This window comes from Urocampus carinirostris, chromosome 1 (genome assembly GCF_059441175.1).
Source record: "Urocampus carinirostris isolate Australia breed hairy pipefish chromosome 1, RoL_Ucar_1.0, whole genome shotgun sequence".
In the NCBI taxonomy this organism is placed as follows: Eukaryota; Metazoa; Chordata; class Actinopteri; order Syngnathiformes; family Syngnathidae; genus Urocampus; species Urocampus carinirostris.
Genome location: NC_142349.1, coordinates 49,490,917 through 49,505,760, shown reverse-complemented (window position 1 = coordinate 49,505,760; position 14,844 = coordinate 49,490,917). Strand labels below are relative to the sequence as shown.

Below are 14,844 nucleotides of genomic sequence, written 5' to 3'. Positions count from 1 at the left end.
TTACGCAGTAGACCAAAAAGGCTGGAATACAGAAAAGGTTTTTGTTAGTTTATGTAGACATGTTCCTGCAGCTCCCCGTAGTACAGGGTGGTTGACATCCTCCATATGTTGGGTTCCCCCCAGGTAAATGTGTACCTCCACAGTCGCATCGGCACTTATACTCTGGGTCCTCCTTTGCTCCAGCAACCACTGGACCCTAGTGTTGTAATTATTATTTTTTCGCCCATCCATTCTGAGTATCATTTTGTTTTCTTCAAAGTCTTGATATCACAGGTTTTGTCCTGGAAAGCCACGTCCAATCGCGTTGCATACAATATTTCACAACACTAAGAAACAATTCTAATTCTACTAACTATATTCGGTGTAGAAAACAGCTGTTTCGATGTATTTGGTGACATTAAAACGGAAAAGTGTAAATAAACATTTGGGGGTAGAAAATCCAGCTCTTCAGTAAACCAGGTCGAAAGAGCCGGTACTCTTAGAAGAGCCAAAATTCTCACCACAAAACTGAAATACTGAGTACTACTTTCACTCATCAAGCACTTGTAGTTTTCCCGCCACTGTTGTACAGGTACCGCCTCCTAGTGATGTTTTTTTCTTTAAACCCCTCCTCTTACTCCAAAATGGCCAATAAAATCCAACAACGTGATTATCAACCAATCAGGGGCCACAAAGAGCGCCTTCGCCGGACCGACTCGCGCGAAACCAGACAGGAAGAAGTTTAGTTTTCCCGCGAACAGGCTGTCTTACGCCATTGTTAGTAGAAGTTGAAGGCAGTGCCTTTTGTTTCCCAATCACGCCATCGTCCTCCTTGCATTATGTCTGGCTTCGACGACCCTGGAATCTACTACAGCGACAGCTTTGGTGGTGCCGAACAAGGTCCGGATGAAGGAGGACTAAAGCGAATTCAGATCAAGAAACGATTCCGTGAATTTCTCCGACAGTTCAGAGAGGGGACCGACAGAACTGGCTTCACCTATAAGTACAGGTCGGTGGTCCTCTGTACTTTTCGGACAGCGAATACTTAATTATATTACGGGTTTGTTTTTTAAATGTATTTGACTGTAGTACTGATTCAATTTAGAATACAGCCCATGAAGCATGGTGAATTGTCATTTGGTGCTTTTTTTTTTTTTTTTTTTTTTTTTTTTTTTACAAAAATGCGTGTTGCTAAGCTATCCGATTATCTCTTGTTTGTGGGGTTATATTTAGACTCAGCACAAACATCTGTTAGATTCTGACATCTATTAAACAACAGGATACAACAACATATTCACACAAAAATATCTGTATTTTACAGTGATAGAGTATAGGAAAATCTGACCAAATGGAGTAGGCTAAAGCAGAAGTTTAATTGCCTGCCCCATTCCATTATTTTCCAAATACATATTCAGATTCAACTAAAGGCCTATTATAAGAAAATACATTCCAGTCCTGCAATTAAACTGTTAGTGACTCCAATATATAACATGCAAATCTACTGTTGATATTTTAAGCCTATCTAGCATATTTATCGAATTTTTTATATATATATATATATATATATATATATATATATATATATATATATAATCATAACGCCACATCCCCTTAGTGTGAGGTGGCAGATACTCACATTTATTCCACTTCGCTCTTCCAAACCTGACACCGAACATTAAGCCCACAACACAATGGGTGAGTTGTTGTGCCTTGCAACCCTTCACCAGCAGAGAGGCCCGATAGCATACACTGGTTTACCTCCTCATTCTTAACTGTCCCTCGCCATTCTCATTCATGCCTAACAACACACTCTTGCATCCGTTTACTTAACCAACCTCAAATTCAGAGCATGTTTCACCCACTCCAACAATTTTTGAGCCTGCTTCTCATTCTATATCCCACCACTTCTTCAATACGAAAGTCAAGTCACATTTATTTATATAGCCCTTAATCACAAAAATGTCTCAAAGACCGTACAGGATTACAATTACACAATTACCCGATCTTAAACCAAACGTACTTTTTTGGTCAAATGGCCTTCATCATTCTTTCAATATGTCCAAACCATTTTAGAAGATTCTCTCAACCCTCTCTACAAGCTCCCTCACCACACCAGTTATTCTTACTTTCTAATTCCTTAACCCATCCAGACGTGTCACTCGACACATCCTAAGCAAACATTTCAAGACATTTAGCCTGTTACGCTCACAAACCCCACGCCTCTGAGCCATTCTTACTGTCATATTTCCTAAAATCTCAATATAATAACTTGGATAAGGCAAAATCAATGAACTGTACTTTATTTGAAGTGTTGGGTAATATATTTCTCTTCATCCTAGAGATGAGTTGAAGAGACACTACACCCTTGGCGAGTACTATGTCGAGGTGGAGATGGAGGACCTCGCCAGTTTTGACGAGGATCTATCAGACTGTCTCTACAAGATGCCTTCAGACAACCTGCCTTTGGTATTTAAATTTCAGCCTGTTAATTATTAAGTGACATTGCTCATCCTATCAACGTGACATAACATGACTATTATAACTAGTTGGAGGAAGCTGCAAATGAGGTGGCAGATGAGGTCACACGCCCACGTCCAACTGGTGAAGAGACTGTGCAAGACATTCATGTCATGCTGAAGAGTGATGCTCATCATGCCTCAATCCGCAGCCTCAAGGTGAAACCTATAAGATGACAGTTTTAGCCTGATTTCCTCACTCAATTGTGATAATTTTACATCTTTGCGCTGCAGTCTGAGCAGGTTTCTCGTCTGGTGAAAGTACATGGCATTATTATCTCGGCCACGCCCGTCAAGGCGAAAGCCACCAAGGTGTGCTTGCAGTGTCGTAGCTGTCGTTACACCATCAGCAACATCTCGCTGCCTCCGGGCCTTCAGGGCTATGCTCTTCCTCGAAAGTGCAGCAAGTAAGTCTGACATAAATGATAAGATTGTTCGAAGAGTTCTGTGCCATCATTGCCCATTTTCTTCCTCCACAGTGATGCCACCGCAAGAGTGAAGTGCCCTGTGGATCCTTATTTCATCATCCCGGATCGCTGCGTTTGTGTTGACTTTCAGACTCTGCGACTGCAGGAGTCTCCAGATGCTGTGCCTCATGGAGAAATGCCTCGTCACCTTCAGCTCTATTGTGACAGGTCACTGCTTATTTGTACTCTTATCAAACCTTGAATTCGTACCAATGACGAAACCTTGCCGTTTGGCAGTGTCAAAGAGAAACACCTGGACGTCATCCTCACAAAGTAAAATCCAGAGCCACCAAATGTTAAGAAATTTCTGTAGATAACTGCAATTTCATTTAAAAAAAGTATGAAATGCTCATTTTTCTAAGATTGAGAAATCGTCAATCGATGCCCGTTTTTACCTCACTAATTGGGTACTTTTGTCTTAAACACTACGGCTCGTTCAATATTTTTCCAATTGCATTTTTAAACATAGAATGTCATCTAAGACAGTGTTTTTTCTTAACTAGTGGGTTGTAGACCTGTTTTCCGTGGGTTGCAGGCCTTTGACTTGGCAAAATAATGCTGAGAAAAAAATATAACTGAGGGGTCAATTACACTCCTTAACAATAGATGGTGATATTGCCCTGCAAATGTGACTTGATACCCGCAGTTTCACACCACAGAAAAAGGCCTGTAAAGTTTGTTTGTACATGTTCAGGCGTTAAGTAATTTGACTTGATTAAAAACATACTACAACATACTATTGAATGAAACGTTGAAATAGTATTTCATCACTCTTGATGGATACCTATAATAGATAGATACTTTATTCATCCCCGAAGTACTGTTATTACAGATACCTGTGTGATCGTGTGGTCCCGGGGAACCGAGTAACCATAATGGGAATCTACTCCATTAAAAAGACTGCTGCTGTGAAGTCCAAAGGCAGAGAGAAGTCTGCTGGTGTGGGAATTCGTGCATCCTACTTGAGAGTTGTTGGCATCCAAGTTGATACTGAAGGAGCAGGTAAAATAAAATCCATAACTGAGCAGTTTTCTGTCTTATGGATTTTTATGGAAATATATTTTTTGTCCCCTGTAGGTCGTGGTGCTACTGGATCCGTGTCCCCACAAGAAGAGGAGGAGCTGAGGTCGTTGGCAGCTTCTCCAGATGTTTACACCTCCCTGGCTCGCTCAGTTGCTCCCTCAATCTACGGCAGTGAAGATCTCAAAAAAGCTATCACCTGTCTGTTGTTTGGAGGGTCAAGGAAGAGGTGTGGCTTTCGGGGGTTAAAGGAATACTCAGTTTTGTCCATCACTTATACACGTGAACACCCCTTTTTCTAGGCTACCCGATGGTCTCACTCGCAGGGGAGACATTAACCTGCTCATGCTTGGGGATCCTGGTACAGCAAAGTCACAGTTGCTGAAGTTTGTGGAGAGATGCTCACCCATTGGGGTAATGGTTCCTTTTTCTTTCTTTACCTTTTAAAGTGCATGGGGTCTTGAACTCGCGGGTCACAGTCTACCCTCGGGAAAATGACATATTTGTATATCACTGATGGTCTAGTGGTAAGGATTCGGCGCTCTCGCTGCTGCGATATGGGTTCGATTCCCGTTGCATCCTATGTTTTGCAATTTTAGTTTGCAACATTTTTTTGATTAATAAATCAATGCACAAATACAGTTATAAACTTCTGTACAACCCTATGGTATAACGTGCGCAAGAATAAACACAGTAGTTAAAATGCTCAATGTTAATGCGACCCGTGCTATTATGATTTGGGTTCCTCTTTGCCTATCAGTTAGGCATTTACCCATCAAAAACAATAATTCTCATAGTTGATTCCGTTAATCAACCTCATTTCTTAGCGATGGAGTTGTAAATTACCCCATTTAAAATTAAAACACGGAACAAGGAGCTGTGGGGGTCAGGGAAGGAGATTGTTGCTGCTGTTAAATTTAAGTTTAAAAAACAGTGGACGAGCCTTGCTTATTACTATTGGTGAGTTTCTGCCTTTGAGTCAAGTGTGTTAAACATGTTCCATCTGGTTGAACTTGGTTACTGTACTGAACAACAGTTTTTGTCGCCACTGTCATAGTTCATTTTTAAAAGGGCCAACCCTGTTCAAAGATGTATGCATCTTTGAACCTGAAAAGTAATATTTTCCTACTCTCATATTTGATATCTTAAGTTCTTATTTTTGCTGTAACAATATTTTATTAATCTATTTTTTATTTTCTTTTTCATTCTTCATAGTTGAAACATAAAACTTTTAATTAGTGTATATTTTTAGCAGAGCTTTTCTTGTGAAAAACCAGATGCCGCCTAACATCACCATGACCCTAGTTCCAGCATCCTTTAACTAAATTGAGTTTAGGCTCAACATATTAAACATGCCTATAAAATGTTTGCACAGTATTAGCCAGTCAAGTTAAAGAGGTTTTGTGGTGTTGAGGGTTGGAGTGTCCTTTATAATTTTGCCACTATGCAGTGAACTCTAGAACGCACAGACAAATGATAAATTAAATCAAACACTGCTCTTTTTTCACTCCCAGGTTTACACATCAGGAAAAGGGAGCAGTGCTGCTGGTCTGACCGCTTCGGTTTTAAGGGACCCGGCAACGCGTGGCTTCATCATGGAGGGCGGCGCTATGGTTCTGGCCGATGGTGGCGTTGTCTGTATTGATGAGTTTGACAAGGTAATATCAGGCTTTCAGTGGTGTCTGTATTCCTTGCTTTTAAATTTTCATTCTGAACTCCTTTTTTAAAAAAATAGACATTGTAGCACTCATGGTGTTAGGCAAGAAAGAAGAAAAGCTACTGGACTAGTACTAGGTTTAATGAGTGGTGAAATTAATAGAGCAAACACCAAAATTAATTTGAACAAAAACTGTCATTTTAATGAACAATGGACAGGACAATAGACAACATTTAACCTAAATTATCATAAAGGAACACTTATTTGGTTCCAACCTGAATCTGGTTTTGTATAAAACTCAGTCGAACAATATTGCACTTCAAATTTCAATGACAAGAATGTTAACCAAATAAACAAAAAAAACAAATTTCGATGTTCTCTAATTCAAGAAATCTCAAATCCATGGGTGTCACTGGTTTCTCCAAGTTCAGGAATCCCCAGTCAAGATAAAAAAATAATTCCATTCGTACCATGACGCCACTAGGATCAGAGAGAGTTCCATTCGTCAAAGGCCTCGAGGAATTTTTCGAGGAGGGGGAAAAAAAAGCTTTTTGGTTCTTTGTGATTAACACCGCCGCCGCGGGGTAGTCAAAGAAAAGGGAAGATTTGGTTTTCCAATTCCACGCAATGTCTTCGTAATGATTTCTATCATACTCGCGGTCCTGTTGTCTTCACTAGCGTTTTTGGTCTCCCCACAGCGCGCAATGACAAAAAAGAAGCTGGCTATCTGCACTCACTATGATGTCTGTCTTATTTATTTCAAACTCTTTTAAAAGGGGGTTACTTTTTTGGAGTACATAGAGGATTGTTTTGGTTCTGCTATGTAAGAAATCCTTTGATGGAGGTAACTATTGGGGCACTAGTGAGCAACCAATATGTCTATTTTCGGATGTGCTGGATGGCCATTAAGACCACACACTATTTATGAATGGAGTGCGTGTGCACTTTTTACCACTAGTGTTGGGAGTGCTGTGCTCCAGTACGACCGTTTACAAACAGGGAAAAATCCAACTAAGATCAGGATTCAGACTTTTGGACTAGTGGAAATTATTTGTCAACCTAACTAGTGAGTGATGAACATCCCGTATATGATGTTTTCAATGAATTCCATAACAAGAGTGAAGGAGGAGCGACAAAATATGCAAATAGCCATATTTTACACATTTAACTTTTGAAATCAAATAAGAGGATCTCATTTAGTCACTCACCAAATTAAGCTTATTGCTTGTTTGTGCCTCATTCAAAAGTGGTGCCTTCGTCCGTCCGTTTACAAGTTGTGCTCGTACATTGCTTGCCAAAAGCTTGAACGTTCACTATATATAGTGGATTGATAGAATTGGCATTTTCACCTTGGGGGCAGAAAATCAAATGGAAATGTCCCAGAGAATTCAACCAGTACACATGAGTTTTTTTAGCTTTTTTTTTTTTTTTTTTTTTTTTTTTTTTTTTTTTTTTAGCAAATAAGTCTTGAGTTAGTGTGTATCAATTGTCTCTACAATTCTACATTTCTCTGCAGCACCAACGAAGAAAAAAAACTGCATATGCAGTAATGCGCACATCAGAAAATTTGAATGCATATACATACATGCACGAGTAATCGGAAAATCAAATGATTAACCAAACAATTTCAATCGGGATTAAAACCATGATCGAATTTTTGTGTTTACATGGCTTTAAATTACTCGAATTCCAGGTTGCATGTTAATGTACTTGATATATTTTCCATAAAAAGACCATTTTTTTAGCCTAAGAGATCTATCGGGCCAGTTATGGTTGTTTTTAACGGGTTATGTAAAAAGAAAAGTACAACTTGTAATTACTGTGATCTCTATCGCGAGAGTTGGGCTCTGAAATGAACCTGTATTTGCGAAGTACAAACCTACTTTTTTTACAACTACTATACTCTCTTATACGCTGACACCAAAGAATAAAACCCATTTTGACAGGCTGAAGCCTTTTTAAAAAAATAAGTGTTGTATGTATGTTTGTTTTATTTTTATTCACAAATATCTGCTGGACCGTCAAAAGGGGGGGAGACTGTTTAGCCAATCTGAATGCAGAACATGGTGCACGATACAAATCTGAAGTAGCGAAAGCATAAAAATGTAAACAGTGTTATTTCGAGGGATTGCTATACTTATTTTTTCCATTTCTTACAACGAATCACTTTTTTTTTTTTTTTTTTGCAGATGCGGGAAGATGACAGAGTGGCGATCCATGAGGCAATGGAGCAACAGACTATCTCCATCGCCAAGGTAACAGATCATTATGATATATTGTAGGAGGAGAAACTGGGGAAAGTAGGTTTTGACCACATAAAACACCAGGGGAGGACCCAACAAAGTACACATGAAGTAAAGCAAACCGTTTCTCCAGGCTGGCATCACCACCACTCTGAACTCCCGCTGCTCAGTGCTGGCTGCCGCCAATTCCGTGTTTGGCCGCTGGGATGACACCAAAGGAGAGGACAACATTGACTTCATGCCCACCATCTTGTCCCGATTTGACATGATCTTCATAATCAAAGACTTGCATGACCAGCAGAGGGACATGGTAGCGGACCTCGCGCATTTTGCTTTATTGCGGCCATTTTTCGGTTTCAGATTGTAATTCCTGCCGCTCTTGTCCTTTGCAGACGCTCGCTCGTCATGTTATGAACGTTCACCTGAGTGCACAGACACAAACCGAGGGCGTCGAGGGTGAGATCCCGCTGGCCACCTTTAAAAAGTACATCGCCTTTGCCAGAGCGTAAGTCTTGATTTTGCATGCTCCCCTCATGACAAAAGTTTTCGACTGTTCAAATTTTCATGAATAATTGTGTTTCTGAATATTCCTACAGTAAATGTGGCCCTCGTCTATCTGCTGCTGCTGCCGAGAAGCTGAAAAACCGATATGTTCTGATGAGGAGCGGCGCGAGAGAGCATGAGAGAGAAACTGACAAAAGAGCTTCCATTCCGATCACTGTCAGGTATTTCCCTCATGCATCTCAGTGCGCTACACCAACTTTTCCACTGGTGCCCCGTGTGACCATAAACGTATCCCATTTTCTTAAACTATGCTCCTGAATCAAAATCAACCCACTTGCGCAACCTCTGTAACTCTGTCCGCTTTAGTGGGCTTATTAGTTGCAGTGTCAAATCCCACTTACGTTACTTAAATCATTTTTATAGTTTATCAATAGAACCATTTGATATTTTTGGGAGGTGATGACACCTTGCTCAACAAGGGGTCAGTATCATGTGTAGGCATGCCCAGAACTTTTTCAGCGTTGTCAAACTGTCAGATCCTCCTTACAGTAAATATTGTATGTTTGGAAAACATTTGACAGTTGTTTTAATGGTACTAATTTCAGTATTTGCCTGATTCCAGGCAACTGGAAGCAGTGGTACGTATTGCAGAGTCGTTGGCCAAGATGAAGTTGCAGGCAGTCGCTGGAGAGCAAGAAGTAGATGAAGCGCTGCGTCTATTTCAAGTTTCCACACTGGATGCCGCACTCTCTGGCAGTCTTTCAGGTTTGTTTTTATAGTTTTATCAGGGTTTTTGTCGCTACTAAAAATGCACAATGCTAAATCTTTTGGTCCAGCAAAATGGTTTAAAATATTAGTGTTAAATACCTGTAGGGTTTGATAAAATACCAGAGGCAGTTGGAATACTTTTATTCCTTAAAGTTTTTTTTTGTGTTCAATCAACTGATTCCATTTGAATGTTCAGGAGTGGAAGGTTTCACAACTCAAGAGGACCAGGAAATGATTTCTCGAATTGAAAAGCAGTTGAAGCGGCGCTTTGCAATTGGTTCCCAAGTGTCTGAGCACAGTATTGTCCAAGACTTCACCAAACAGGTTGGTATGAATGCAGTGACATTTGCCCCAACCAAAGAATATGCTAGATGATTTTTACTTTATTTGACTGTGATGTGATTGTAACTGAATTGATTTTTTTTTTTTTAAATATGTGATGTAATTTTTTTTATATCAATGCAGAAATATCCAGACCACGCCATCTACAAAGTCCTCCACCTGATGTTAAGGCGAGGTGAGCTCCAGCACCGCATGCAGAGGAAAGTTCTCTACAGAGTCAAATAGACGATTAAATCGACAGACCTAATGAGACAAGTTGGAAGACCTCATGTTAAGCCCGCAGCATCACCCCATGATCATTCGTGCTCTTAAATTAAAAAAAAAAAAAAAAAACTTACGGATCTGGATTTTGTGGCACCATATTCATATCGCCATTCCTTGTAAAGAATTTGTTTGCAGTCAGAAATAAAATGTTATTTCAAATCTTGTTGGTCTTTTCTCTGCATTAAAAAAACTTTGTTACACTTTTATATAGATGGATTATTTGTATTTGCTCAATATGTTTTGTTTTCAGATTGTTAGATGTATGATTAAAATCTAATATGCCACAAATTGGGACATTTGGAAATCCAAAACAAATCACCTGCTACTAAAAAGGAGATATTAGGCTTAGTCTCGGGTCTTTTTTCAAGTTTTTGTAATGAGTGGAGTTTTGGGCAACCACAATTGTTACTGTTCGAGTTTTAAAAGCGCCAACCAATCAGAGGCAAGTTTTAATAATGGCACAAGCCAATAAACACGATTCAAAGTTTGCAAGTACCACACTATGCCGCACCCACCATGTGAGCTCAATGAGTGTCATGGCGGACTCCGTAAACATAGTCCCAGAGTCAACGAACAAGAAGGAAACAGCTTGCACCGAAGAAGGGTGGTACATCACTTGTTTGGGGGCTCGTAATACACTGGGGAGCCAAGGGGGTGCCAACCTGCAAAAGCTTGGGAACCATTGCGTTACAGTATGTTTCCATAAATACACTCTAAAATAGAAGTCATCACAAACGACTGAATTTAATAAAAATGATCTAAGTTAGATTCTTAAAATAGAAAAGCCTGACGTTTTCAGATGCCACCACTCAAGTTGGATTTGTTTCACTAGCTGAAAGGGATAAGTAAAATGCAATCAGCGATTGCACTGTCAAGTCACATTACAAGATGTACATTCCCATTCCAACGGTAGCCAGGGTGACGCACAAGCCCACAGTCAAATGCTTCAGCGGGGGAAAGGGAAAAGTGGAACTGGAGCTTTTTGTGTCTTCCGTTGTGATAAACAAAAGTTTCTGCAAGTCATCAAAAACCTGGAGGAAAGCAAAAAAAAAAAATCGTCAATGTATTTCCTCAAAGAAGAATACTTTGCTGGATACACTTACCCGTGTGTTGAACTCAAAGGCCTCAACTGCCTCCTGGAGCACGTCCGCCCTCTGCTCTTCAGTCAGCTCGATGGCGTTCATGCGGCTCCTGTAAAGCCGCTTGAAGCGGTTCGGGCTGCTTATCCCAGGGAAGAAGAAAAAGGAAATACCTTCCTTTCCCGTCAACTTTAGGGATTTCTGGGTGATCTTGCCCAGAACTTGTCCTCCAGAGAGATCACCAAGATATCGAGTGTAGGCGTGGGCCACGAGAAGCACCGGATTTACTCTACCAATCTGCAGAAGACAAACTGGCATGAGTGGATTTCCTTTACAGGATGGACCAGCTTTTCGCTTTGCATTCACCTCTCGTAGCCTCTGAGTGTATTTGTGGGTAGCAGCTGGAACAATCACTTTCCGTCTCCAATCGGGGCCGAAGAAATGCTCTAGGTCGCTCTCCAAGTATTCCAGGCGGGAAAGTTCTTGAGGGAAATAGATGGGAGCAACAGCCGGATGGGAGCAATTCTTATCTAGCTCCTCTTCGAGGACCTTGTAGATCTCATGGAGTGAACACAGCAGCAACTGACAGAAAAAAAGGTTTTAAGACCTGATTTCTTGGTGCTAATCCCAACAGCACCGGTCATCTTTAGAAAAGTTGGATATTAGGCTAGAGCTGGTCCTTTTTAAATAGCAGTCTTAAAATTGGTTCGTGTTTAGCCAGTCCAATGTGGAAATTTTGTCCAAAAATCAGGTTTTATTGTTTTTATACCTCGACTACTGATTGTCTTTTCTGTTGTTTTTTTTCTTCTGTGTGGGTAGAAATTAGATTATAAAGTGTGTCACTGTGGTATGCTGGGAGCATGGTAGCAGACAGAATAAAGCATACAGAGAGTAATCAATAGAGCCCAGAAGACTGTTGGCTGCTGTCTTCCTAGTCCGGAGGACATTGCCGGCCTGCAACCGTGCACCAGACCCTTTAACATTATTTAAGACTTTTCTCAACCCAGCCCCCACCTCTTTGACCTGCTTCCCTCTGGTTTGCACCACAAGTAAAGCAAGGGCTAACAGGCTCAGAGATTCTTTCCCAGGGCCATCACCACCCTGAACAAGCACGCAAAACCGTAAATGTATATGTTGCTACTTATTTTGGAATTTTTTGTAGCTGCTGGATATTTTTGCACTACTATTCATTGCAGACTATTCATTGCACTACTGTTTCGATGCACTATTCTTTCATTGCTTTATCATTATAACCTAACCCTGTCTCGAAACACTACTTGGTAAATATTTTTGTCTATTTATCCTGAAAGTCTTTTCTCTTTTTTTCTCTTTAAAGTCTTCATTAGATGTTTACCCTGAAGAGCCATTCTAACCTAGTTGCCTACAATGTTTTACTGTAAAGACAATTAAATTCAATACTTCTAAAGAAAAGCGAGAAACTGAAGGTATGATATCTAGTCCATCAGTCCACAAACGTAATATTAATTTAGTACATTATTGTTGAACACACCTTGTACTGTGGCAGGGTGACATCTCCCCGCTGGTAACTCGGCATCAAATCTGTATTCTCAGCCCTCACATGGTTGTCCTTTGTCGCTTCTTTAATCTGATCTGATAAATCACTGTGGGTAGCACAATTACAATCCGTTGAATGATTTTCAATGCATTCAGCACACTTAACAATTCCTCCACTATACCTGCTCGCGTCCCCCATGTCATAGTTCCTCACACTCTTATTTGTCTCCATCTACACCAGAGGTTTACATTTATTATGAATAAAACATATAACATGGACAGAATAAAGACTTAGAAATAGTCGCCCATTTCCTTTTACCTTAATCTCTTTCGTTACACCGTTGAAAAAAAATGCAGCGTCTGATGGTTGTCGGTTCATACGGCCTTTCTGTGGACACACTGATGCTTGGTGTCTCATTTATACACAAGCGTAATGCTGAGACAGATGGGAAGTGGGACTGCTGAATGCTGACTCACCCGATTGCTTGCTTGCCACATAACATGACATGGCAAATGTGGGGAGTAAAGTGACAAAACATGACACAGTTGAATTGAAGATAAAAGCCAGCCCTGAAACAAACGTTTGGTTTTTGTGCCTTGGATCACAGTAAGGATTTCCTTATTAATCACCAACACAAATATGGTTGGTACATAGATAACACAGAAGCGGTAATTTTCCCCTCCCAAAAATGTCCCGCACACAGATAAAAAAATGGAATGGTGTCGCGCATCATTTATTTTATAGTTTTATAAAGATGGGAAAGCAATCATAAGAAACAATGCATAATAGTGCAAACATTTGAAATTCACAGAGCCTCACAAGAACTGCCAAATTAAAAATGTTACTTCCCAAACCAACAAATCCAAATGTGTACATTTTAATTAAATTGTGGCAAGTTGCTGAAATATTATGGGTTGCATGATGTCCCATTCTGTGCATGAGTACATTTTAATTAAATTGTGGCAAGTTGCTGAAATATTATGAGGTGCATGATGTCCAATTCTGTGCATCAGTGGTAGAATTCTCCCGCGTCATGTGGGAAGAACAACGGAAAGAAAACTTTACAGATCGAGCATGTTTATTTATATGTTATTTTTCTCTTTTAAATCTCTTATGATTTTTTTCCTACATCTAATTTTGTTGTAAATAATGTATTTGGCATTGTTATAAATGGAAATGGAGAATTTAAAATTATTATTCATTTTAAGTTTTGTTATTATTTTTTTCATTAAATGGATCTTTCATTAATTAATTCATTCTTTTGTTCATTTCAGTTACAATTTTTGTGTACACATATAGATATAACTTCAAAACATAACAGAATTCTCAAAAGGAAGTGGGACGAAGAAAACTAAATCCAACCACTTATCTCATACACAAAAACACAAAGCAAAGCAGTTGTAAGACAAGTGGTACAGTTCTAAAGAAACTCAGTTAATGGCTGGATATATATATATATATATATATACATACATAAAATGAGTGGGCTCCCTTTGCCAGCCTGGTGGTTTTATACCCGAAGCCCTTAGCTATTGAGGAGGAATTTGAATAAATAAAACAGCAGCGAGCGTTTATGATACATTTTTATTGGGAAGAAATGTAGGTATATGTTGATAACTTAACAGAAAACACTTTACCATTTTAATTCAAATGACAACTATATAAAAATACAGATATAAATGAAAACATATTTACAGTAATTTGAAATCAAAATTGTATTTGCCCTCCATCAGATTGTTAGGCTTTACGCTAAACTTATGATGTACCTTCATTACACACATTTTAAGTAGCAGTTAAGGGATCTGTGAACTGTAAGATTACAACATTAAAATCCTCCTCAGCAAAGCACTGGTCTCAGCAACTTTGTTGATGACGATGTAATTGTCTATAGACATGAGAATTTCCTTTTCAGTGTACATCAGCATGAATGCTTCCAAAGGTTTTGGAGACGGTAAGCTTCTCAGCCGAGTTTTCCCACATTTTAAAGGAGAGAAGCTTTGCTCAGATGCAACCAGAGTACAGGCAATGGTCAACAGGAATTTATATGCCAGCCCATTGAGATGGAAGGCACCTGTGAGGCAGTTATTTCATGAAAAGACCCACTTTATTTTTTTTTCATTCCTTCTTTCCCTTTACTTTTTTGCTTGCTTTTTTCTCCTCTTTTTATTATTCCCCCATGCTTTATGCTTCATTTTTCTCATTTTCCTTGTATACTTTTAATTCTTCTAGACCAGGGGTGTCAAACTCATTTTAACTCGGGGGCCACACGATAGAACAAACATTATGTCGGGGGCCGGAATAGTAGATTAAAGAGAAAGAAAAAGAGAGATAAAGAAATAAGAGAAAGAGGGAGGGAAAAGGCGAGAGGGCGGGACAAAGAAAGAAAAAGAAAGAGGGAGAGAGCGTGAGAAACAAAAGATAAAAAGTCGTGAGAGAGGAAAATGAAAGGGAGAGGAAGAAAGAAATCCAAATAGAAATAGAAAGACAGA

At 39.6% G+C, this 14,844-nt stretch overlaps 2 protein-coding genes across 2 annotated transcripts; one reads left to right on the top strand and one right to left on the bottom strand.

Moving 5' to 3' along the window:
• Positions 1-661: 661 nt before the first annotated feature.
• mcm5 (minichromosome maintenance complex component 5) lies at positions 662-9,919 on the top strand. The gene is made up of 16 exons (XM_088343410.1): positions 662-988; positions 2,319-2,445; positions 2,526-2,654; positions 2,730-2,902; positions 2,975-3,130; positions 3,795-3,964; positions 4,040-4,211; positions 4,285-4,396; positions 5,497-5,640; positions 7,829-7,894; positions 8,016-8,192; positions 8,275-8,387; positions 8,479-8,607; positions 9,009-9,151; positions 9,351-9,478; positions 9,620-9,919. Exons 1-16 carry the CDS (start codon positions 819-821, stop codon positions 9,719-9,721), a joined length of 2,211 nt encoding a protein of 736 aa, XP_088199536.1. The 5' UTR covers positions 662-818; the 3' UTR covers positions 9,722-9,919.
• A 560-nt stretch (positions 9,920-10,479) lies between these two features.
• Positions 10,480-12,758, bottom strand: hmox1a (heme oxygenase 1a). Its single transcript, XM_088343422.1, has 6 exons — positions 12,674-12,758; positions 12,537-12,586; positions 12,350-12,461; positions 11,206-11,421; positions 10,864-11,136; positions 10,480-10,791 (listed from the first exon to the last, which is right to left on the bottom strand). The coding sequence occupies exons 1-6, from the start codon at positions 12,731-12,733 to the stop codon at positions 10,642-10,644; spliced, it is 861 nt and encodes a 286-aa protein (XP_088199548.1). The 5' UTR covers positions 12,734-12,758; the 3' UTR covers positions 10,480-10,641.
• Between the last annotated feature and the right edge of the window lie 2,086 nt (positions 12,759-14,844).

What these genes read in the sequence shown, in the direction of transcription:
- mcm5 (XM_088343410.1), top strand. Translation starts at nt 819, where the DNA reads ATGTCTGGCTTCGACGACCCTGGAATCTACTACAGCGACAGCTTTGGT. An exon ending in GGCTTCACCTATAAGTACAG is followed by an intron (nt 989 to 2,318) that starts GTCGGTGGTCCT and finishes TCTTCATCCTAG; the next exon opens with AGATGAGTTGAAGAGACACT. An exon ending in CCTCAATCCGCAGCCTCAAG is followed by an intron (nt 2,655 to 2,729) that starts GTGAAACCTATA and finishes TTTGCGCTGCAG; the next exon opens with TCTGAGCAGGTTTCTCGTCT.
- hmox1a (XM_088343422.1), bottom strand. Translation starts at nt 12,733, where the DNA reads ATGAACCGACAACCATCAGACGCTGCATTTTTTTTCAACGGTGTAACG. An exon ending in GACATGGGGGACGCGAGCAG is followed by an intron (nt 12,462 to 12,536) that starts GTATAGTGGAGG and finishes TGCTACCCACAG; the next exon opens with TGATTTATCAGATCAGATTA. An exon ending in CCTTTGAGTTCAACACACGG is followed by an intron (nt 10,792 to 10,863) that starts GTAAGTGTATCC and finishes GCTTTCCTCCAG; the next exon opens with GTTTTTGATGACTTGCAGAA.